The 16,588-nt window shown below is 41.0% G+C and overlaps 1 protein-coding gene across 1 annotated transcript in view; it reads left to right on the forward strand.

The window, feature by feature from the left end:
- The window catches only part of ppp1r37 (protein phosphatase 1, regulatory subunit 37), a 44,158-nt gene that overhangs the window by 25,710 nt on the left and 1,860 nt on the right, over positions 1 to 16,588 (forward strand). The window contains exons 3-11 of the mRNA XM_040130433.1: positions 4,679 to 4,724; positions 4,848 to 4,948; positions 8,978 to 9,097; positions 10,859 to 11,009; positions 11,180 to 11,335; positions 11,979 to 12,091; positions 13,224 to 13,365; positions 13,467 to 13,633; positions 14,755 to 16,546. Of these exons, the coding sequence (XP_039986367.1) occupies positions 4,679 to 4,724; positions 4,848 to 4,948; positions 8,978 to 9,097; positions 10,859 to 11,009; positions 11,180 to 11,335; positions 11,979 to 12,091; positions 13,224 to 13,365; positions 13,467 to 13,633; positions 14,755 to 16,546 (2,788 nt within the window). The remainder of the gene's footprint in view (positions 1 to 4,678; positions 4,725 to 4,847; positions 4,949 to 8,977; positions 9,098 to 10,858; positions 11,010 to 11,179; positions 11,336 to 11,978; positions 12,092 to 13,223; positions 13,366 to 13,466; positions 13,634 to 14,754; positions 16,547 to 16,588) is intronic.

Here is a 16,588-nt window from a genome sequence, read left to right on the forward strand (position 1 = left end):
TTAAATATGTTTCATGTGAATGTATAAAAAGAAAAGATGGCCTGTAAAAATAAAAGCCTGTTCTTAGTAAAGACTTGGAGCTTTCTTTTGTGTAGGCCCCAGCCATTACTGGAAATTTTAATGTTGGATCTGATAACCGATACTTTAGAACTGTGTTTATGCAAACATATGGGTGCCTGTCTCCCGGCTTGTGTTTCAGTGGGAACGTCACGTCACTAAACCGATTCCCCTGTAGTCATATTGACAGGACATAGGAGTTGGCAGCGCTAGCCTTTGCAGCAGGGACACATTAGCACTTTGTCTTGTCTGTTCAGTCGCTGCAGCACACGCTCATGAAACCTTAACTGGGCCTCTCTGCTTGACCGTTGCACATTTGTACCTGCAGGTGTCTCTCCATGTGTGAGTGATGACTTTGAAGGAAAGATAGCCCCAGCTGGAAACACATTTGTGATTCGATAGACTCTGCATAGAAATCCCCACACATCTGGTCAGCTGATAGAGAGAAGTTCTGTTAACATGTCAACTACTTGTGGAAATGCACATCACAGTGCTAAGCTGCTGCTGCGGGCTTCATTTAGTCCTATGCTCTGGGTACATTTCCACTGGGAGTTGACTGACCTGAGACTGTTGGTAATCACAGAGTGGACCCACCTTCTCCCCTCCTTCCCTCCCTCATTTTCTGCTTTTTTGTTGTTGCTCATGGTTGCTCATGTCTGGCCCCTCTCCATCCCTCCCTTCCACTGTAGTCTTTTGGTCCACTACATCCCCCTCTCATTTCTGCTTAGTCATCCTTGCAGTAACCAGCCAAATAAACAAGCTAGTCAGACCAAATGGCTGGCCAGTGAAATGGGGGTTAGCAAGACGAGCTCAGTCATTTGCTGTTTTTTCCTCTTTTACTCTAAATGCTTTCTTTATTAAGTCCAACTGCACTGTACACGTTGCAGCTTGCCAGGGGCCCTACAGATTATGTACATTTTTGGTCAGTTGTTTGTGTGCCTGTGTGTTTATAAGGGACGCTATTTAGCAGCTGCATGTTGAATGTCTGCTCTGCAGTAACTCCCACTCGAGTCTTAAGACCTGGACACTTGGTAGCCTTGTGTCACATTTCTCCTGCTGCTATTCCCCCAGGGACAAGTGGTTTCCCCATTATGCAATGTCTCACATGCAACTAGCGTGCAAACTTGCTCTCTGTGAATATGCAAAACATGCTCTCATTAAAGGCTGGTGGTGGGTCATATTCTACAGAGAATATACCGATCTGTTGAGATACATCAACTCGTTCTGTGCTCCTACAATTGTGATATGAAAACACGGATATATTATGCTGCGCATTAGGGAGGCCATTCAGAGGCTATGTAGGCTGCGTCCCAATTTAAGGGCTGGACCATCCAAAGTCCACATTTCTAGACCAAAGATGTCATTGGGCTGACAGGCCATTTTAAAGTCCTCTCCAGATGTGACTGAGAATTGCAGTTTTCTGTTCAGCAATTTGGAGGACAAAATTGATTGGCAGCCTTAGTATCATAATCCCTTCAGGACCACTCAGCTATAAATTGAAGGGATTTCCATAAAGTCTGGAAATGTCACGTGACTGGCCAATATGTAGGTATTTCTGTTAAGATTGTGATTCATTTAGAGGTAATTTGATCTAGCTTTTTTCATCTTCCCATAGCCCTTTGACAATGAAGCAGTTTTTGGCTACTTACCAAAATTTCTGTTCAGTCGGACATCTGTAGGCAGGTCACATTCTCAACGCGTGTAGCCACTAGCCAGCTGACTGATTCTATTCTTCTCTCACTCTCATTCCTCTCTGAGAGCTGTTTGAAATTTTCTTCCTGGGTCATATCCGCAGTAAAGACTTCAGGAGACGTCACAAATTCATTTTTCAGTCACCATGAATTTATTCCCTCCGTGGCAGCAGAACACATTGCGCCAGCCTTCAGAAACTCCCGCAGGTTAAACTGAACTAACGAAACACTTGTAGGGCTGACTAACTCTGAATGACTCACTATGAATGGGGCCTGAACACTCAATAACCTAGCAACATGATAAGGCTAGAAACAACCCATAACACTTTCTGTAAAAGACCGTAGTTACACTTCAAAAGGAATACCTGATGTAATGAACACATAACTGTCTCATCCTCAAATATAAGAAAACCCCCTTTTTCCAGAAAAAAATGTTGTCTTATATTGAGGCCAATATGGTATATTTTCTCTCTGGAGCAGTAGCAGACTATTGGCATTGGTTTTTTTCCGTTCATATGGCTTAGGCACTGCAATTTATAGACTTATAATGGTAGGAGAAACCCGGCCAGCAAGGTATAAATAATGGAAGCTACGCATAAATGCCAAGGTTTGATCTCATTAGCAACCTGAATATGTTGTTAATCACAGTTAATGTAAGTTGTATGTATATATTTACGTTAACCTGGTAACACTGTTTGCTAGTTGTCCACATGGTAAACTTTCTGGTCAAAAACTTGAAATTTTTGAAGTTTAAGGGCAATACACAATGGTGGTTTATAACATGCATCAAAACAACTGTGGGTTCAGTTTCTATGTAAGTGTACACATCAACAGCATTTTGAGGCATCAGGATACATCACTGTCCTATTTCCCAGCACCGACGTGCATCATTACTCCAGAAAAGCAGTCGCCAATTGTATTGCACTTACAAGTTAACAAGGACCTTGTAACTACCCCATTTAGAAAGGAGGTGCAGCTCCTCTAAGGACCAATTTTGCGGGTCACGTCTTTTAGAAGATCCAGCTGCTGAATTCGGACTTTGCTGTAGAATCCTTTAATAACAGGCAACAGGAAGGTTTGCTCATGCATCTCAACCTGTCCTCTCACATATAATCAGATATCATTGATTACAGGCTAGTAGAAAATTGGGTTTGCAGAAGGTCATTGGTCTACAAGACTATGATTCAGAACTGTACAGATATTTAATGTACAGTAATGTAACATCCTGAATGTTACCACACAACATAGCACAAGTCATCACAGCATTTAATGAACAAGATCCAAAAAGGAGTCAGTAGCTTAATGTAGTCCACCCACAGCACACACACACACACACACACACACCTTACCACCACTCATGCAGAGGCACACTGCGCATCATGGGCTATTTGGGTTCTGGCAGCTCTGTCGGAGAGGTATTTACACGGATAAAGTCATTCTCACTGACAGGTGCCCAAGTTAATTGTAAGACTGTGAAGACTGACTTGCTGTTAAATGGTCCAAAATGTGTGTCTGCTTGTCTTTGAAGTCAACACCATAAGTATGCTGAAGAACATCCAGTTTTTGGATTACATCATATTTCTCAAAACATACTGAGAAAATAGTGTTGAAATTTAACTGAAATTGAAATCCTTTCTAAAATTAATGGTCCAGTCAGTTTCACAGTTATCTCCTGCAGTACATTATTTAGTGTCATAGTGTTTCCTCCTGTTTTTATTTTGACAATACAGCTCTTTATATGTTAGATTTGTCAGATAACATCATCATGTGTTTGGGACCTGTTGAGTCGTGCAGGAGGCCATGAACCCTCAGTACAACTAAACCAGCCTCCATATGATCAGGCACACACAGAGGAGTGGTGGCAGGAGGGCAGAGGTTATGGAGTTCATGCTGAATGGGTCGGGTAGCCAACTAGAGAGAGGTATTTGCTGTTACATAATTTTGAGGGCAGCACTCTGTATGTTTTTATGGCTTTCTGTGGATGGTTGGGCGTTTTACCAGGGCAAGAGGTTAAATAACTTTCCACCATTTGATCTGTGATCCTGTGGTTTCGGACTACATCACATGATAGATGACATGGTCGGGTTGAACACACACATGGACGATGGTGCATGTTCATTTAAAAAAAAATCAGCTGGAACATGAACTGGGCTCAACATTTGAATGATCAAGACACATTTAAGCCGCATTTCTTTGTGCCCCGGGTCTGATTAATGTCACTGAGTCTTGCTCAGCCGTGAGCATGTGCATTTCCACTGTGTCTTGCAGCAAATCAAGCAAATGGAGTCTTCCTATATTCTCAAACGGGCTGGGTCTCCCACCAAACTGGAGAGGAATCACTGCTTTTTTTTAAAAACAAAAGCAAAAGTATTTTTCAGTTTACTGAAAACTGTCAGCCGTATCCAAGCTGTGCTAAGTTACTACTGATGCAAACCGTATATTTCCAGCTTTTCTGTTTCATATTAAGAGTTTTCCACCAGCGAACCAAGGGGATCCTCTTATTGCAAATCAGCTTTAGGAATTGCAATGTATTTTTCACCAAGTTAGCAAAGCTACCCATATTGAAAAATCAGCATTAGGAATGACAGAGCCTCTCTCCTATCTAATACAATGTTCCTATCAAAATTGCCATCATTGGGAGTCGCTCAGCATTCACATTCAGTACTTTCCAAAACTTACCAATGGTACTCAAATGCACAGTGATATAGCCGCGAAACGCCAGAAGTGAGATGAACAAATGTGTCCTACAGATGCTTTTCTTTGCAGAAAAGGTTATCGTAGTTTACAGAAGATCTGTATATTGTCTCCATTACTGATGTATCAACTTGCCTCCTCTTTGATGTGAAAGTTTCAACATGTGAAAAGCAAAGTTTGCTTCCATGGGGAAATTACAAAGCTTTTACTGACACTGCTTCTTCTTGTTTCTGTAGGAACTGAAAGAGCTGACACAGCGAAATGAATGCTTAGATCTAAAAGGTAAGCACCAAAACAGCAACCTGACATAGCCATAGTCAACACTTGTGGTGAAAATTTTTTGTAACCAGATACTGTGTGCTACAAAATGGTTAATTGACCAGACGTATGCGTGTATGTCTTTAGGTGAGAAGCTGGACTATAAAGCATGTGAGTCTCTGGAAGAGATTTTGAAGAGGGTCCAGTTTAAAGTGATAGACCTGGAGCAGACCAACCTGGATGAAGATGTAAGAAAGATCTTTTTAAAAAAAAAAAAATCTCTCTGTTGCTCTCCTTCTCTTCATTTCTCTTAGTGCAGCATGCATACCTCAATTTTTTCTTCCTTCGTACCTGTTTCTCTTTCATATCGTTCACCCTCTGTCACTGTTGCCTTGTGCCTTCAGTTTCACTCTAATCCTCTTTTTCACTCTTACTGCGCTGGCAGGATGTGGAGTGTTTGCCATGGGCTTTCTGATTACTCCAGATGTCCACTTGTGTAAACAACATTAGCGACTTCTGGGCTGTAGACATGCACAGATAGAGACGGCGATGCAGTGTGGAGCAGAGGGACACAGGCCCTGACCACTTCCTGTCACACAGAGCTCCGAATATACTGCACAGTACTGTATCACACACAGACACAAGGCCTGCTTTTAGCCAGAGTGACACAGGATAGATTTCTTGAGGGTACGAAGGGTCACTTTAATTACTGCTCATTATTTTATTCCTGTCTGGCAAAGCCATGTCAGTTCTTTCACCCTTTGACCGCAGAATTAATGTAGGCCCTGGTCTCCTGCTGTTTTTCCACACACTTGTAAATGGTCTGATAATTGTTGTCGTCTTCAGAGACACTTGTGAACTTGAGGATTTTTGAGCAGCTCTTATGTTACTTCCAGATTGTTAGTTAAGTGTACAGTTTATTATTTTTGTATTTATTTTTGTATTTTTTTATTTTTCATGAATATGAGTTAAATGTGCCCTGTGGAGTATTTGACCACTGGTCACACTATAAAGCAGTGTCTTCAAGAGTTGTCCCTGTTTTGTTTTTAACATGTGCACACGCATGAGGACACCCACACACATGCACACAGGTGACGAAATATACGCCGTCGATGGTTTTATTGACCTTATGCAGCCCGCCCCATTTTTCCTTTTGATCATTACTGGTTTTGTCTCTTAACTTCCAGTTGTTATTGCTGACTACAGTAAGTACAAGTAAAAAGTCATGGTCCTGGTCAGTTCAGATGGCCTACTATATATATGTATAAAGTCTGTCATATGGTCATATGTCCTGACCACATCACATACGCCATAGATATCAGATATCATAAAGACTTCAAACCCACATAAATTCCATCTTGGCACCTAATAAAACAGAACATTAACAAACGCTTTTGCCATGATTACCAGCAATTTATTTTGGTCACATGATATATTAGCAGGCAATAAAAGTGCCTCAGCGAAGAGAACTATTACATAGCAGAAAAGACTGAATAAGTAGCCCCAAACTTTTCTGTGTATAGGGTGACACATAGTGCTGATAAAGACAAAAGCTCCCTTAAAAGAGCAGATCCCTACTATTTAGGGTCATTGTGTAAAAACATAACACTAAATAAGTGGCTCTCCATCCTAATGTAGTGCAAATTTTTACTGAATTTGCACTGAAAATCAACAAAAGAAAATGCAAATTAATCCACATTTCCCTCAACTACTGTTATGCGAATTTTAGGAGTTGGTTTGTCAAGATAAAACAGGTGGTGGCGCAAATTTTCCAGTTCCCAGTTAAAAGAGAGCCAGTCAAACCTTAAACAGTGAAAAGAATGCAGAAAACAAGATGGAAATATGGCATTTATATCTGGAGGTATGTTTGATTCATGTAGTGAATTGAGTTCTCCACATTGCTCCACACAGATCTGTTTTCATCTGCCGCTATTTTCATCTCTACAGTGGATGATGACATTTAAGTCACATGCTCCATGTGTCTCATGATTAATTTGCTAAATCTGTTTCCATTGCATTTTGTCACATTTTTGTTTTTATCGATACTCTTCCTCCTCAGCCAAGCATAAAAACGTTTATGCTGTGGGGGTTTTTGTTTTTTTTTTTATTTCTGAAAATGCACACAAAAACAGGTGGATGGATGGATGGATACGCACCTAATACTGGTAAAAATGACAAGGGGCCATGCAAGTTTTCTTATACACAAAGCAAAATAAAAGCAGTTAAATTCTTCGGAAATACTGTACATATACTTATTTAACAGATATTTGTTCTAGAAAAACAGCTCAGACACACACGCACCAGAGCTTCACATAATCCAAACAAATTCAGAGTGAAATACGCACTTTTTCCCCCAACATGGAACGCTGCCCCGGAAATGTGAATGAAGTAGCTGAATGAGTCAGTGACTGAATCACCAGAGAGCAGCATCTCGGTCTGAGACAATTGTCTCGCCTCGGGTTCAGATTAAAACGAGACACTGAAAGGAGAAAATATTGAGGAAGTGTTTCTGCTTGAGGTGAGAATTGAGGAAGATGGAATAGAAAACTAATTGAATGGAGATGTGAGAGGATTGGGTCATCTTTGAAGTGGGTGTGAGTGAGATATACAGTAGATGTCTTGATTTGGCAGTGCTCCATAACTGCAGTAGTGGTGTCTTGTTTAGGAATGATATGGGAAGAACAAAGGAGCCAAAAAGTTTTGGAGAGATGAAAAAGCGTGGGGAAGAGCAAGCATGGGAGGCGTTAACACAGGCTGGCTTTTATTGGACTGAATGTGACTCATCTTCGCCCACCCTGTAGATAAACACACTTGTGTATACTCAGTAATGTTTCCCAGTATATACATGGACAAAGGGGAAAAGGTTATAAGCACTTTGGAGCAGCCTGTTTGTTTTTGTTACAGCTCATCAGCCTAGAGGATAAACTCATACACCCATGCTTCCATTTTAATCTGAATCACATCCTGAAACCAGGAGCAAGTCCGTCACTGGCTGATGATTTTTGATGGTGTTTAAGTTTGCTTTTAATTGTTGTGAAATGCCAGAGAGAGACAGAATCCGTGTATGAGCGCTAATGATCCCTTATCTAATTTTTCTGTTAAAATATGATAATATTTCTTATGTTATGAAATCAAATAAACAAATGCAGAAAAGCAAAATAACCAGCCATTGATCTCCCCGCCACTGTCATCAAAACCTTTACAGAGTCAGTGTATCAGTGACAGATGTAAGAGGTGGAGCTCCACAGCACCACCAAAACCAAAATGAGATTAAAACACTGATCACTGAATGCACTTTAACCTGATCCTGCATCACCAGAAAATTCACTTTAGTCCTGCATCTGTTCCTGACTTTGTGCCCTACAGTTTGAATGCACTGATGATTTTGCACAATTTTTCAGCCTATGAAAGTCACATTACCTCTAGATATAGCTGAATATAGAATATAGCTGAAATCCCTAGTTGATTAACCGATTATTTTTGGGGTTTGGTCTGTTGGTCAGACAAAAAAGAAATTTTAAAATGTCACTTTGCAATCTGAGAGATTGTGATAGGCATTTTTTTCAGATTTCCTTGTATTTTGTAGAACAAATGAAAATAATCTTCAGTTTCAGTCAGTTGTTGAAAGTACCTAAGTCATTTTCAGCTACTTTATCGTTCTGTTCTTCTACATTTCAGAAGGAAATACTGTACTTTTTACTCCATTACATTTACTTGACAGCTATAGTTAGTAGTTACTTAGGGGATTAATAATTTACATAAAAACGTATGATAATATTATAAAATACAAAACGTTGTTTAAGATTATACCAGTTGTTCCCAAAATTTTTGGCAAGAGAGCAGTGTGTAGTTCCAGGGCCATTTTTTTTCCAACCCTTGAAGTACATTTTGCTTTCACTTAAGTAAAGGATCTGAATACTTCTTCTACAACTGGTCGCTGCCCTACTCTAAAATAAACTTCTGTCTAGAAGATAGGAGCTTTTACACTGTTCATTTTTCACATGTTCACTTTTCTGAATCCTGTTGAATCAGATATTTGAAAATTTGCAATAGTAGACCGTAGCCCAGAGAGGTACCTCTTTACCTCCATCCAAGGTCTTCATGAAAACACCTCAGTGAGGGACTGTTACCACTGCAAGAACAGCTGCTCCAGACTATATCTTGTAACATGTCCTTTAGGGTTTTGACACTGACTGATATGTGAAAATGACTGAAATGCTATAACAGTTAATATATTTATCTTTTATCTCTTCTCCATCTCTCATTTTGCTTTTCAGGGTGCATCAGCTCTGTTTGACATGATAGAGTATTATGAGTCAGCCACACATCTCAACATCTCCTTCAATAAGCACATTGGCACACGAGGATGGCAGGCTGCAGCTCACATGATGAGAAAGGTGAGAGTTCATCCTTCCCTACACTAGAAAACATCATATGCAATGGAAAAGGACAGAGTGGGAATGAGTAAGGATTTGATTAATTGATTTATGGATCTAGAAAAAAAAAAACAATTCAAGGAATAACATATTAAAGTAAGAACCCTTTGTTGTAAAATTGTCCCAATGTGTTAAAACAGAGACATAAAATATTTGTTCATGAAGTTAATAAAAGATAATAATAACTGCAACAATAAAAATAGAAGAATAAAATGGCAACAGGAATAGCGTTACAAGCAGCATAAAGCTATACAATTCCCCCATGTTTTTATCAGCTTATCAGCTATCAGATATTCAATGGAATGTCAAGTACAGCACCAGTATAGATAATAAGAGGATAGGTGGGATTGTGACACAATAAACAGGGTGATTGCAGTTCCAGGCAAAAGGTTTCTCCTCTCAAAGTGGGCATTGAGGATGGACAATAAAGGTAATTTTTGTAAACTAAAAAAGTTGGTTCAATTGTTTTCAATGGTCTGACTGTTTTTGTGTGCAATATTTCTTCTTTTTACATTCTTATTTCGTTTGGCCACAAAAGAGCTATCAAATACTACTGACTTTAAAGTTAAGTCATTGCCTCTACTTTTGTAATTGTAGCTTTGCGCCCAGGGAAAAAAAAGAGATTCCATACAATTCTTTTTGTATTATTTTATACTATATAGTAGTTTAAGGTGTAAGAGAAAGTGTGAGATGACACATGCAAACAACGGATCCTAAACCAAATGTAGTAATTTAACAATTAATGAAAAATCAGTCAGTTTCATTGGTACATTGGGTTACAAGATTGTGGAGTTTGTGGGTATTTTGGCTTGGTTGAAGTCCACCGTGCTGTAGTTTGTCCTGGCAGTGTAGCACAGTGAACAACACTAATCCGTTTGACAAGCCACAAATTACTTTGCAGTCTTTAGCCATTATTATTCATATTATTTATTTATTTTTTTTTAAATTCAGTTCATTACTCATCATCCTAGAGGGGAAAACAACAGATTCTTAATCTCAGTTACTAATTATACATTAACTGTGTTTACAAACTGTTGTGAGTACCACAGTTCTACTGTATTCACAACTGTGACTGTGTGAGAAGCTGAGTTTTCAACTGATCAGTGTTTGGACCGAAAGATATTCCCTTGTCTACAAGCACTGAGTGTTTGATGATTAAGGAAAAACTGCCTGGAGACACGAAACATTTATTCCAGTTTGTAGATTGTTTGTGTCATTGCTTGTTGATAAAAAGTCGTCACTCAGTTCAGCAAAGGCCAATAGATCTTAACGCAGTAATGCTTTGACAACTGAGTTTCCTTGAATCCCTCAGGTGAGGTCTTGGATTAAACAGATGAAAAAAACAGTACACCATTGCCTTTATCTGGGCTTCATTGTGCATTCACAACATCTTTTATTTATAAAGTCCGATGAAGCTCTTGGCTGGCAATGTCATCAGTGTACTATAGCAGCTATCATGACGGATAATGAGAGGTTGTTGGCTTAGGATAAAGGCATCCAACTAGAGTGTAGAAAATGCAGAGGTTGGAAAATGTGTGCGCTAGCCACCTTACCTCAAGATCCACATTTAATCTATATAATTCCCTGGTGTTATTTCATTGCAATTCAAGAACCACCCAGAGATTGTTTTCATCACGAGAATGAGGGCATTATTTCAGATAGGATTATGATTTCTGAGTGCATACCAAATTAATTGTATCTCTGTTGGTGTTTCCCCCTCAGACGAGCTCTCTGCAGTATCTCGATGCACGTAACACTCCTCTGCTGGACCACTCGGCTCCCTTTGTAGCACGAGCGCTCAGGATCAGTGGCAGTCTGGCAGTCCTCCACCTGGAGAATGCTGGCCTGTCTGGCAGACCACTCATGTTACTGGGTAAGACAGGCAGAGTGCCAGGGAAGTAACGGGAGAGAAAGAGGAGGGGTTTTCTCTTTCAGGCCCCCTCGTCAGTGCCAGAGAATCTTAATCCCTGAATTTAGATGTCTATTCCTGACGTTTTTATTTTTCTTCCCTTACCTTCATTTATGTTTCATTTTTCTGGCCAGCTACAGCTCTGAAGATGAATATGAACCTGCGGGAGTTGTACCTTGCAGACAATAAGCTCAATGGTCTGCAGGACTCAGCCCAACTTGGCAACTTGCTGAAGTTCAACTGCAACATCCAGATTCTGGACCTGCGTAACAACCACATCCTAGACTCTGGTACACAGCAGTGATAGAACACATCCCAGTTTTATTAAGTTTAATGATTTGGTCTTGAGAATATGATTGCTATCCTGGCTATGAAACAGAAGTTAGTACAAGTTTTACACCTGGCCCATTTTGTTGTTTATTATTTTTCTGTTTAGTAACAGATTGTTAAAGTGATATCATTGTGCTATTTATTCGGCATTTACAGCATTATGTTGCCAAAAACTCTCAAATATCCTTGTTGGTGTATCTGCAAAAAAAGCCTGATAATGAGCTAATAACAATGTTCCAGTCTTAGTAACAAAAATAAGTTGTTGGTTTTTTTGTTGTGCTTCAACCACTTACATATTTTACTAGATTTTATGTCCCCATTTATCCAAATATCTAGATTTATATCTAGGAGATAGCACTTTTCACTGTAGCTATGATGTGCTCTTACCGCTATTACAGCTCAGAAAATACTTTCTGTAATAGAAAATGAAGAAAAAAAAATACAAGACAGTGCAAACGAGTTGTTTCTAATGCACCAGACTTCCTTAGATTAGACATTTTAGTTTAGTTCGCTCAGTATTTTATTAAAAATTGAGATTTTTTAAGGTAAAGAAGACGTACTAACTCTGCCTCTGTTGTTTTATGTCTCTGTTTGCGCTCACAGGTCTGGCCTATGTGTGTGAAGGACTAAAAGAGCAGAGGAAAGGTCTTGTCACTTTGGTGCTATGGAACAACCAGCTCACACACAACGGCATGGGCTACCTCGCTGCTGCACTGGTACACACATACACACACACACAGACACACACAGACACACACAGACACACACGCACAGTGGGAAAATAAATCAAGTCTGCACACACACTTAGAGGTGTTAAGAAGAAAACACTGGCTGTGTGTGTATGTGTGAGTGTGTATAATAGCTGGTTCAGGCTGAATTAAAATTTCTACTAAGTTCTGTGTCAGAGAAGTGATCATAATAGAACTCTGCTCTTTGTTATACCTTCCCTCCTCATATCTCTTCATGTTCAGCAGCTGGGCCACAGCTCACTGATTCCTTTTAATCATATTACTTTTCACAAACAAGAAGTGGTTATAATTGATATTCCTATATAATGACACAGTAGTCCACTTATTTTTGGAAGCCCATGATTGTTTTGCTTTTAGAACATAAAATACTGCGTTTGTGAGCTCCTCCAAGAAACCTGTCTTATGAGGTTTTTTACTGAGGCTTGTAAGATGTTGCAGGACAAACAAAATGGCCCAAAACCTGCAGTTCTAGTGAAAAAGTACAGCTCATGACTGTCCTCGCTCCTGATTCGTAACAGCAGATAACCACAGTGTAGCTGGTTGCCCTAATGCAGTGAGATGGTAACGTTGGGCATTTAACAGTAAACGATAAACCTGTACAATGACAAAATCAATCATCTTATTAAGTAGTAAACTGTGAGCTGCAAGAAAATACAGACAGTCTAGACCATAGTGGCTCAATAAGGTCAAAACTCTCTACAGTTAAGAAACAGACAGAAAAATCCCAAAATACAAAATTAAATTACAAATGAAAAATAAACACATAATATAGTAATACGAAATATAAGCTATGCATAAAATATGGTTTACATGCCAGAGCTGCTTTTTCATCAACACTCACAGGACTTATACAATTAAATTATGTAAAACAGACTGGACAGTAATACAGATAGCACAGCTGCACAAAGCAACACAGTTAATCATTACATTACAAAGCTTGTTCCAGGTGTAAAAACTTAAGCATATTCAACAATATGATTTTATGGCTACACAGTCCCACTGCTAAAGCAACAATCATTGTATTAATTTGAACATTAAACACAGTGAACATTTCTCTGCATTTTCAAAGGTTTTCATTCTGATCTGTTGTTTCTCTCAGCCATGCACCCAGAGTCTGGAGACTCTGAACCTTGGCAATAACTCAGTGGGTAATGAAGGGGTCCACAAGCTGAAAGACGGACTGATTGCCAACCGCTCTGTGCTCAGACTGGGCCTTGCTTCCACAAAACTATCCTGCGAAGGTGGGAACTAGTGCCTGTGTGCCTCTGGTTCAGTTTTTGTGGAGGATTTTTGCCGTCTTACATTTTGTGACACCTGTTTCTTTCTGTCATCTGTGCTATAGGAGCTGTGGCTGTGGCTGAATTCATCGCTGAGAGCCCCAGATTGCTGCGTCTGGACCTTCGAGAGAATGAGATCAAGACAGGTGGACTGATGGCCCTGTCGCTCGCCCTAAAAGTCAACACCTCCCTGCTGCGTCTTGATCTTGACCGGGAGCCGAAGAAAGAAACTGTGAGCATGGGGATAAGGCATGGGGAAGGGGATAGAGGAGAGGATGTAAAGAGCCAGATATAGTCTAAACAGACGAAGTGCAGGTGTTTCTGTTTATCCTCCACTGGCTTTCTGCAGAGGCACACATGTTCCCATGTTTGGTCCGAGTGATCAATCCTGGGTGCCTTGTGGGCAGTCTGAGAAGACCTATGTAAGTCAAACTGACCCTTCAATGCGGATGTGGAATTTTGGGCTTAAGGAATAAGTTTGGCAATATTCTATATTTTTCTGAACATCAACAAATACCATGAAAAGACCAAAACTTACAATGAACTGATCCTACCAACAAGTATTGTCTGTGTTTCTGAGGCTTAATATAGCTTATTCCTCTGTTCCATAGAGTTCTGTTGCTGTACAAATCTATTAAGAACAAATCAATGAGTCACACTGTTGCACTCGGTGACGTGTTCCATCACTGTGATGAACGAGGGTACTGTAATATATTTTGAGACAATCCCACACACTCTGTCCTGCTGCTGTAAAAACTCACAGAGCACCGAATCCACAGTTGAAATTAATCCCGAACAAAGCACTATTACTCCTGTTTGAATAACATTTGATAAAAACAAAAGTGCCCAGCTGCTTTAGGAAATTAGTTAACTTTTTATTTTTTTATTTTTTTATTTTTGAATCGAAGTACGTATATTTATGTATTTATAAGAAACGATTGTGCTTGGTGCTGAGAGCTGCAGGCAGGGTAGAGAAGAACATCGGTTTTGGTCTTTTCATTCGATTTGTTGACAGTAAGTACAATACAGAATAACACCAGCCTTGGACTTTTTCTAAATTATATTTTGGTGGTACTTTATGCCTTTATTAGATTGCTGCCAGTCGAGACATGACAGGAAGTGGGGGGAGAGAAAAATTGGGAATGACAACAAAGGTTTCCTTTATGACACCAGAGCACCCCCCATTTTTCTTTTAAAGAAAATTGTGGTTTGAAAGAAGATAATATCATTGACTAAAACATCAGATTTAAGGAAGGTAAAATAGACTGTAGGAATTGCTTTGATTTAGTTGTGTTTATTCTGATATTCTTGTGGTTTATGTTGTGTGTTTGAGACGTATTCTTTGTCTCTCAGGTGAAGAGCTTCATTGAGACCCAGCGCGCCCTGCTGGCTGAGATCCAGAACGGCTGCAAGCGGAACTTTATCCTGGCTAAAGAGAAGGAGGAAACTGAGCAGAAGATGAGGCAGTCGGCTTCCATGGCTGAAATCGCCACAGAGGATGGAACCAGAGAAGAACAGGAGGAAGAGCCAGCATCAGAGGAGATAGGTGACAGAAAGGGGAAAGGGGGAGAAGAAGGGGAAAAGGATGAAACAACAGGAAATGAAGGACATAAAAGCAGCCAGTCAGGAGCGACCTCTGAGACTAACGTTTCTCAAGGGACCCCGGAGTCGGACTCAGACACTGAGGATGAGGAGGAAGACGAGGTGGTAACAAAGTCCTCCACGTCAAACTCCTCCACACGTTCAAACCAGACTGGTCCTCAAACCCAGACAGGGGCTCCACAGCCCCCCCTCAGTGCCTCACGTACATCCTTGTCCCCATCTGCTTCACCCGCTGGAGGGCCAAGTGTCATTTCCGGCATCACTGTCACAGAAGCCGCGGTTCCTCCCGGCAACCCTCCATCTCCTGGCCGCTGTATATCAGTTTCAAGCCCAGGGAGGGGTCATAAGATTTTCATGGTGACCCGGGTGGAGAGCCCCCCTGAGCCGCAGCAGCTACAACTCCAGATAAGTGCGCCGGCAGCTCCCAGCCAAACTAAAGAGTTATCAAAGAAGCCCATCGACACAAACACACAGCCCATGACACAGCAGACACAGTCACCGGCTGCATCTCAAACACCTACACAAACACAGCTGACACAGGAGGACATGAAGGTGTGTTCACCTGCTTCGTCAACAGACTGTAAACTGACAGAGCAGAGTACTGTAGCACACTCTGAGTACACACTTAATACTACACAGACCCACTCACTACAGCCACAATCTACAAGTAAACCCACAGAGAATGTAACAGCTAGTACTTTAAACGCAGAAGTGACAGATCCAAATCTACATGCACCAGCCCTGCCTTCAGATTCCTCACCGGTGCAGGCTGTAGCATGTCAGCTCACTGAGGAGGTAATAGAGAGCACCAAAAGCCCCCGACTTGAGCCCACTTGTGTGGAAGGAGAGGAGGAAGGAGAGGAGGAGGAGGAAGGTCCTATAGAAGATGACAGAGAGGTGATGTCCCCTGATAGCAGAGAAGAAGGGTGTAAACCGTTAGAGGAGCTGAGTCAAACCCAAACTAGTACTCCTGCAGTGGACAACCAACAGCAACAGTTAAATTCTACACTTGAACAGCTACAGAACGAGCTGGCATCTGCATCAGAGGAGACCCAGTCACCGAACCAAACAGAGGAAGCAGACAAAGAGGAGACACTTCCACAAGAGGAGAAGCAGGAAGTACCAGCCAACTTGTCAGATATCAAAAAACCCAGTTTAACGGAGAAAGAACACAGCCAGCCAAACCAAGAGGAACCAAGTCCAAAGCAGCAAACAGAGGCAGATGAACAGAGAGTACAGTCTGTTCTCTCTGTCAAGACTGATCAACAGGCACCATTTGTCATTCAGAGCGGAGCACAGGAGACAAATCCTCAAGCAGAAGAAGCCTCACAGACTCCCGAATCTGCCATGACTGGGTCTCTCTCCCCAGTCAAAGCGGAGAATTCACCCGATGAGAGCTCTGCAGACGAGGTCGAGTGTTTCACCGAGGCTCTGGATGGAGAGGTGGTTGGATCAGCTCTACCCAACGGCCTGAAGCCCGAATTCTCCCTCCATCTTCTCGATGCTGAAAGCCCCAAGCCCGGCAGCTGTGTGATGGAGCACGGTGAGTCGCTGTAATCACCGATCTTTGCTTTCATTATTATTA

The sequence above is a fragment of the Xiphias gladius genome, chromosome 7 (genome assembly GCF_016859285.1).
Source record: "Xiphias gladius isolate SHS-SW01 ecotype Sanya breed wild chromosome 7, ASM1685928v1, whole genome shotgun sequence".
Classification (NCBI taxonomy): Eukaryota; Metazoa; Chordata; class Actinopteri; order Istiophoriformes; family Xiphiidae; genus Xiphias; species Xiphias gladius.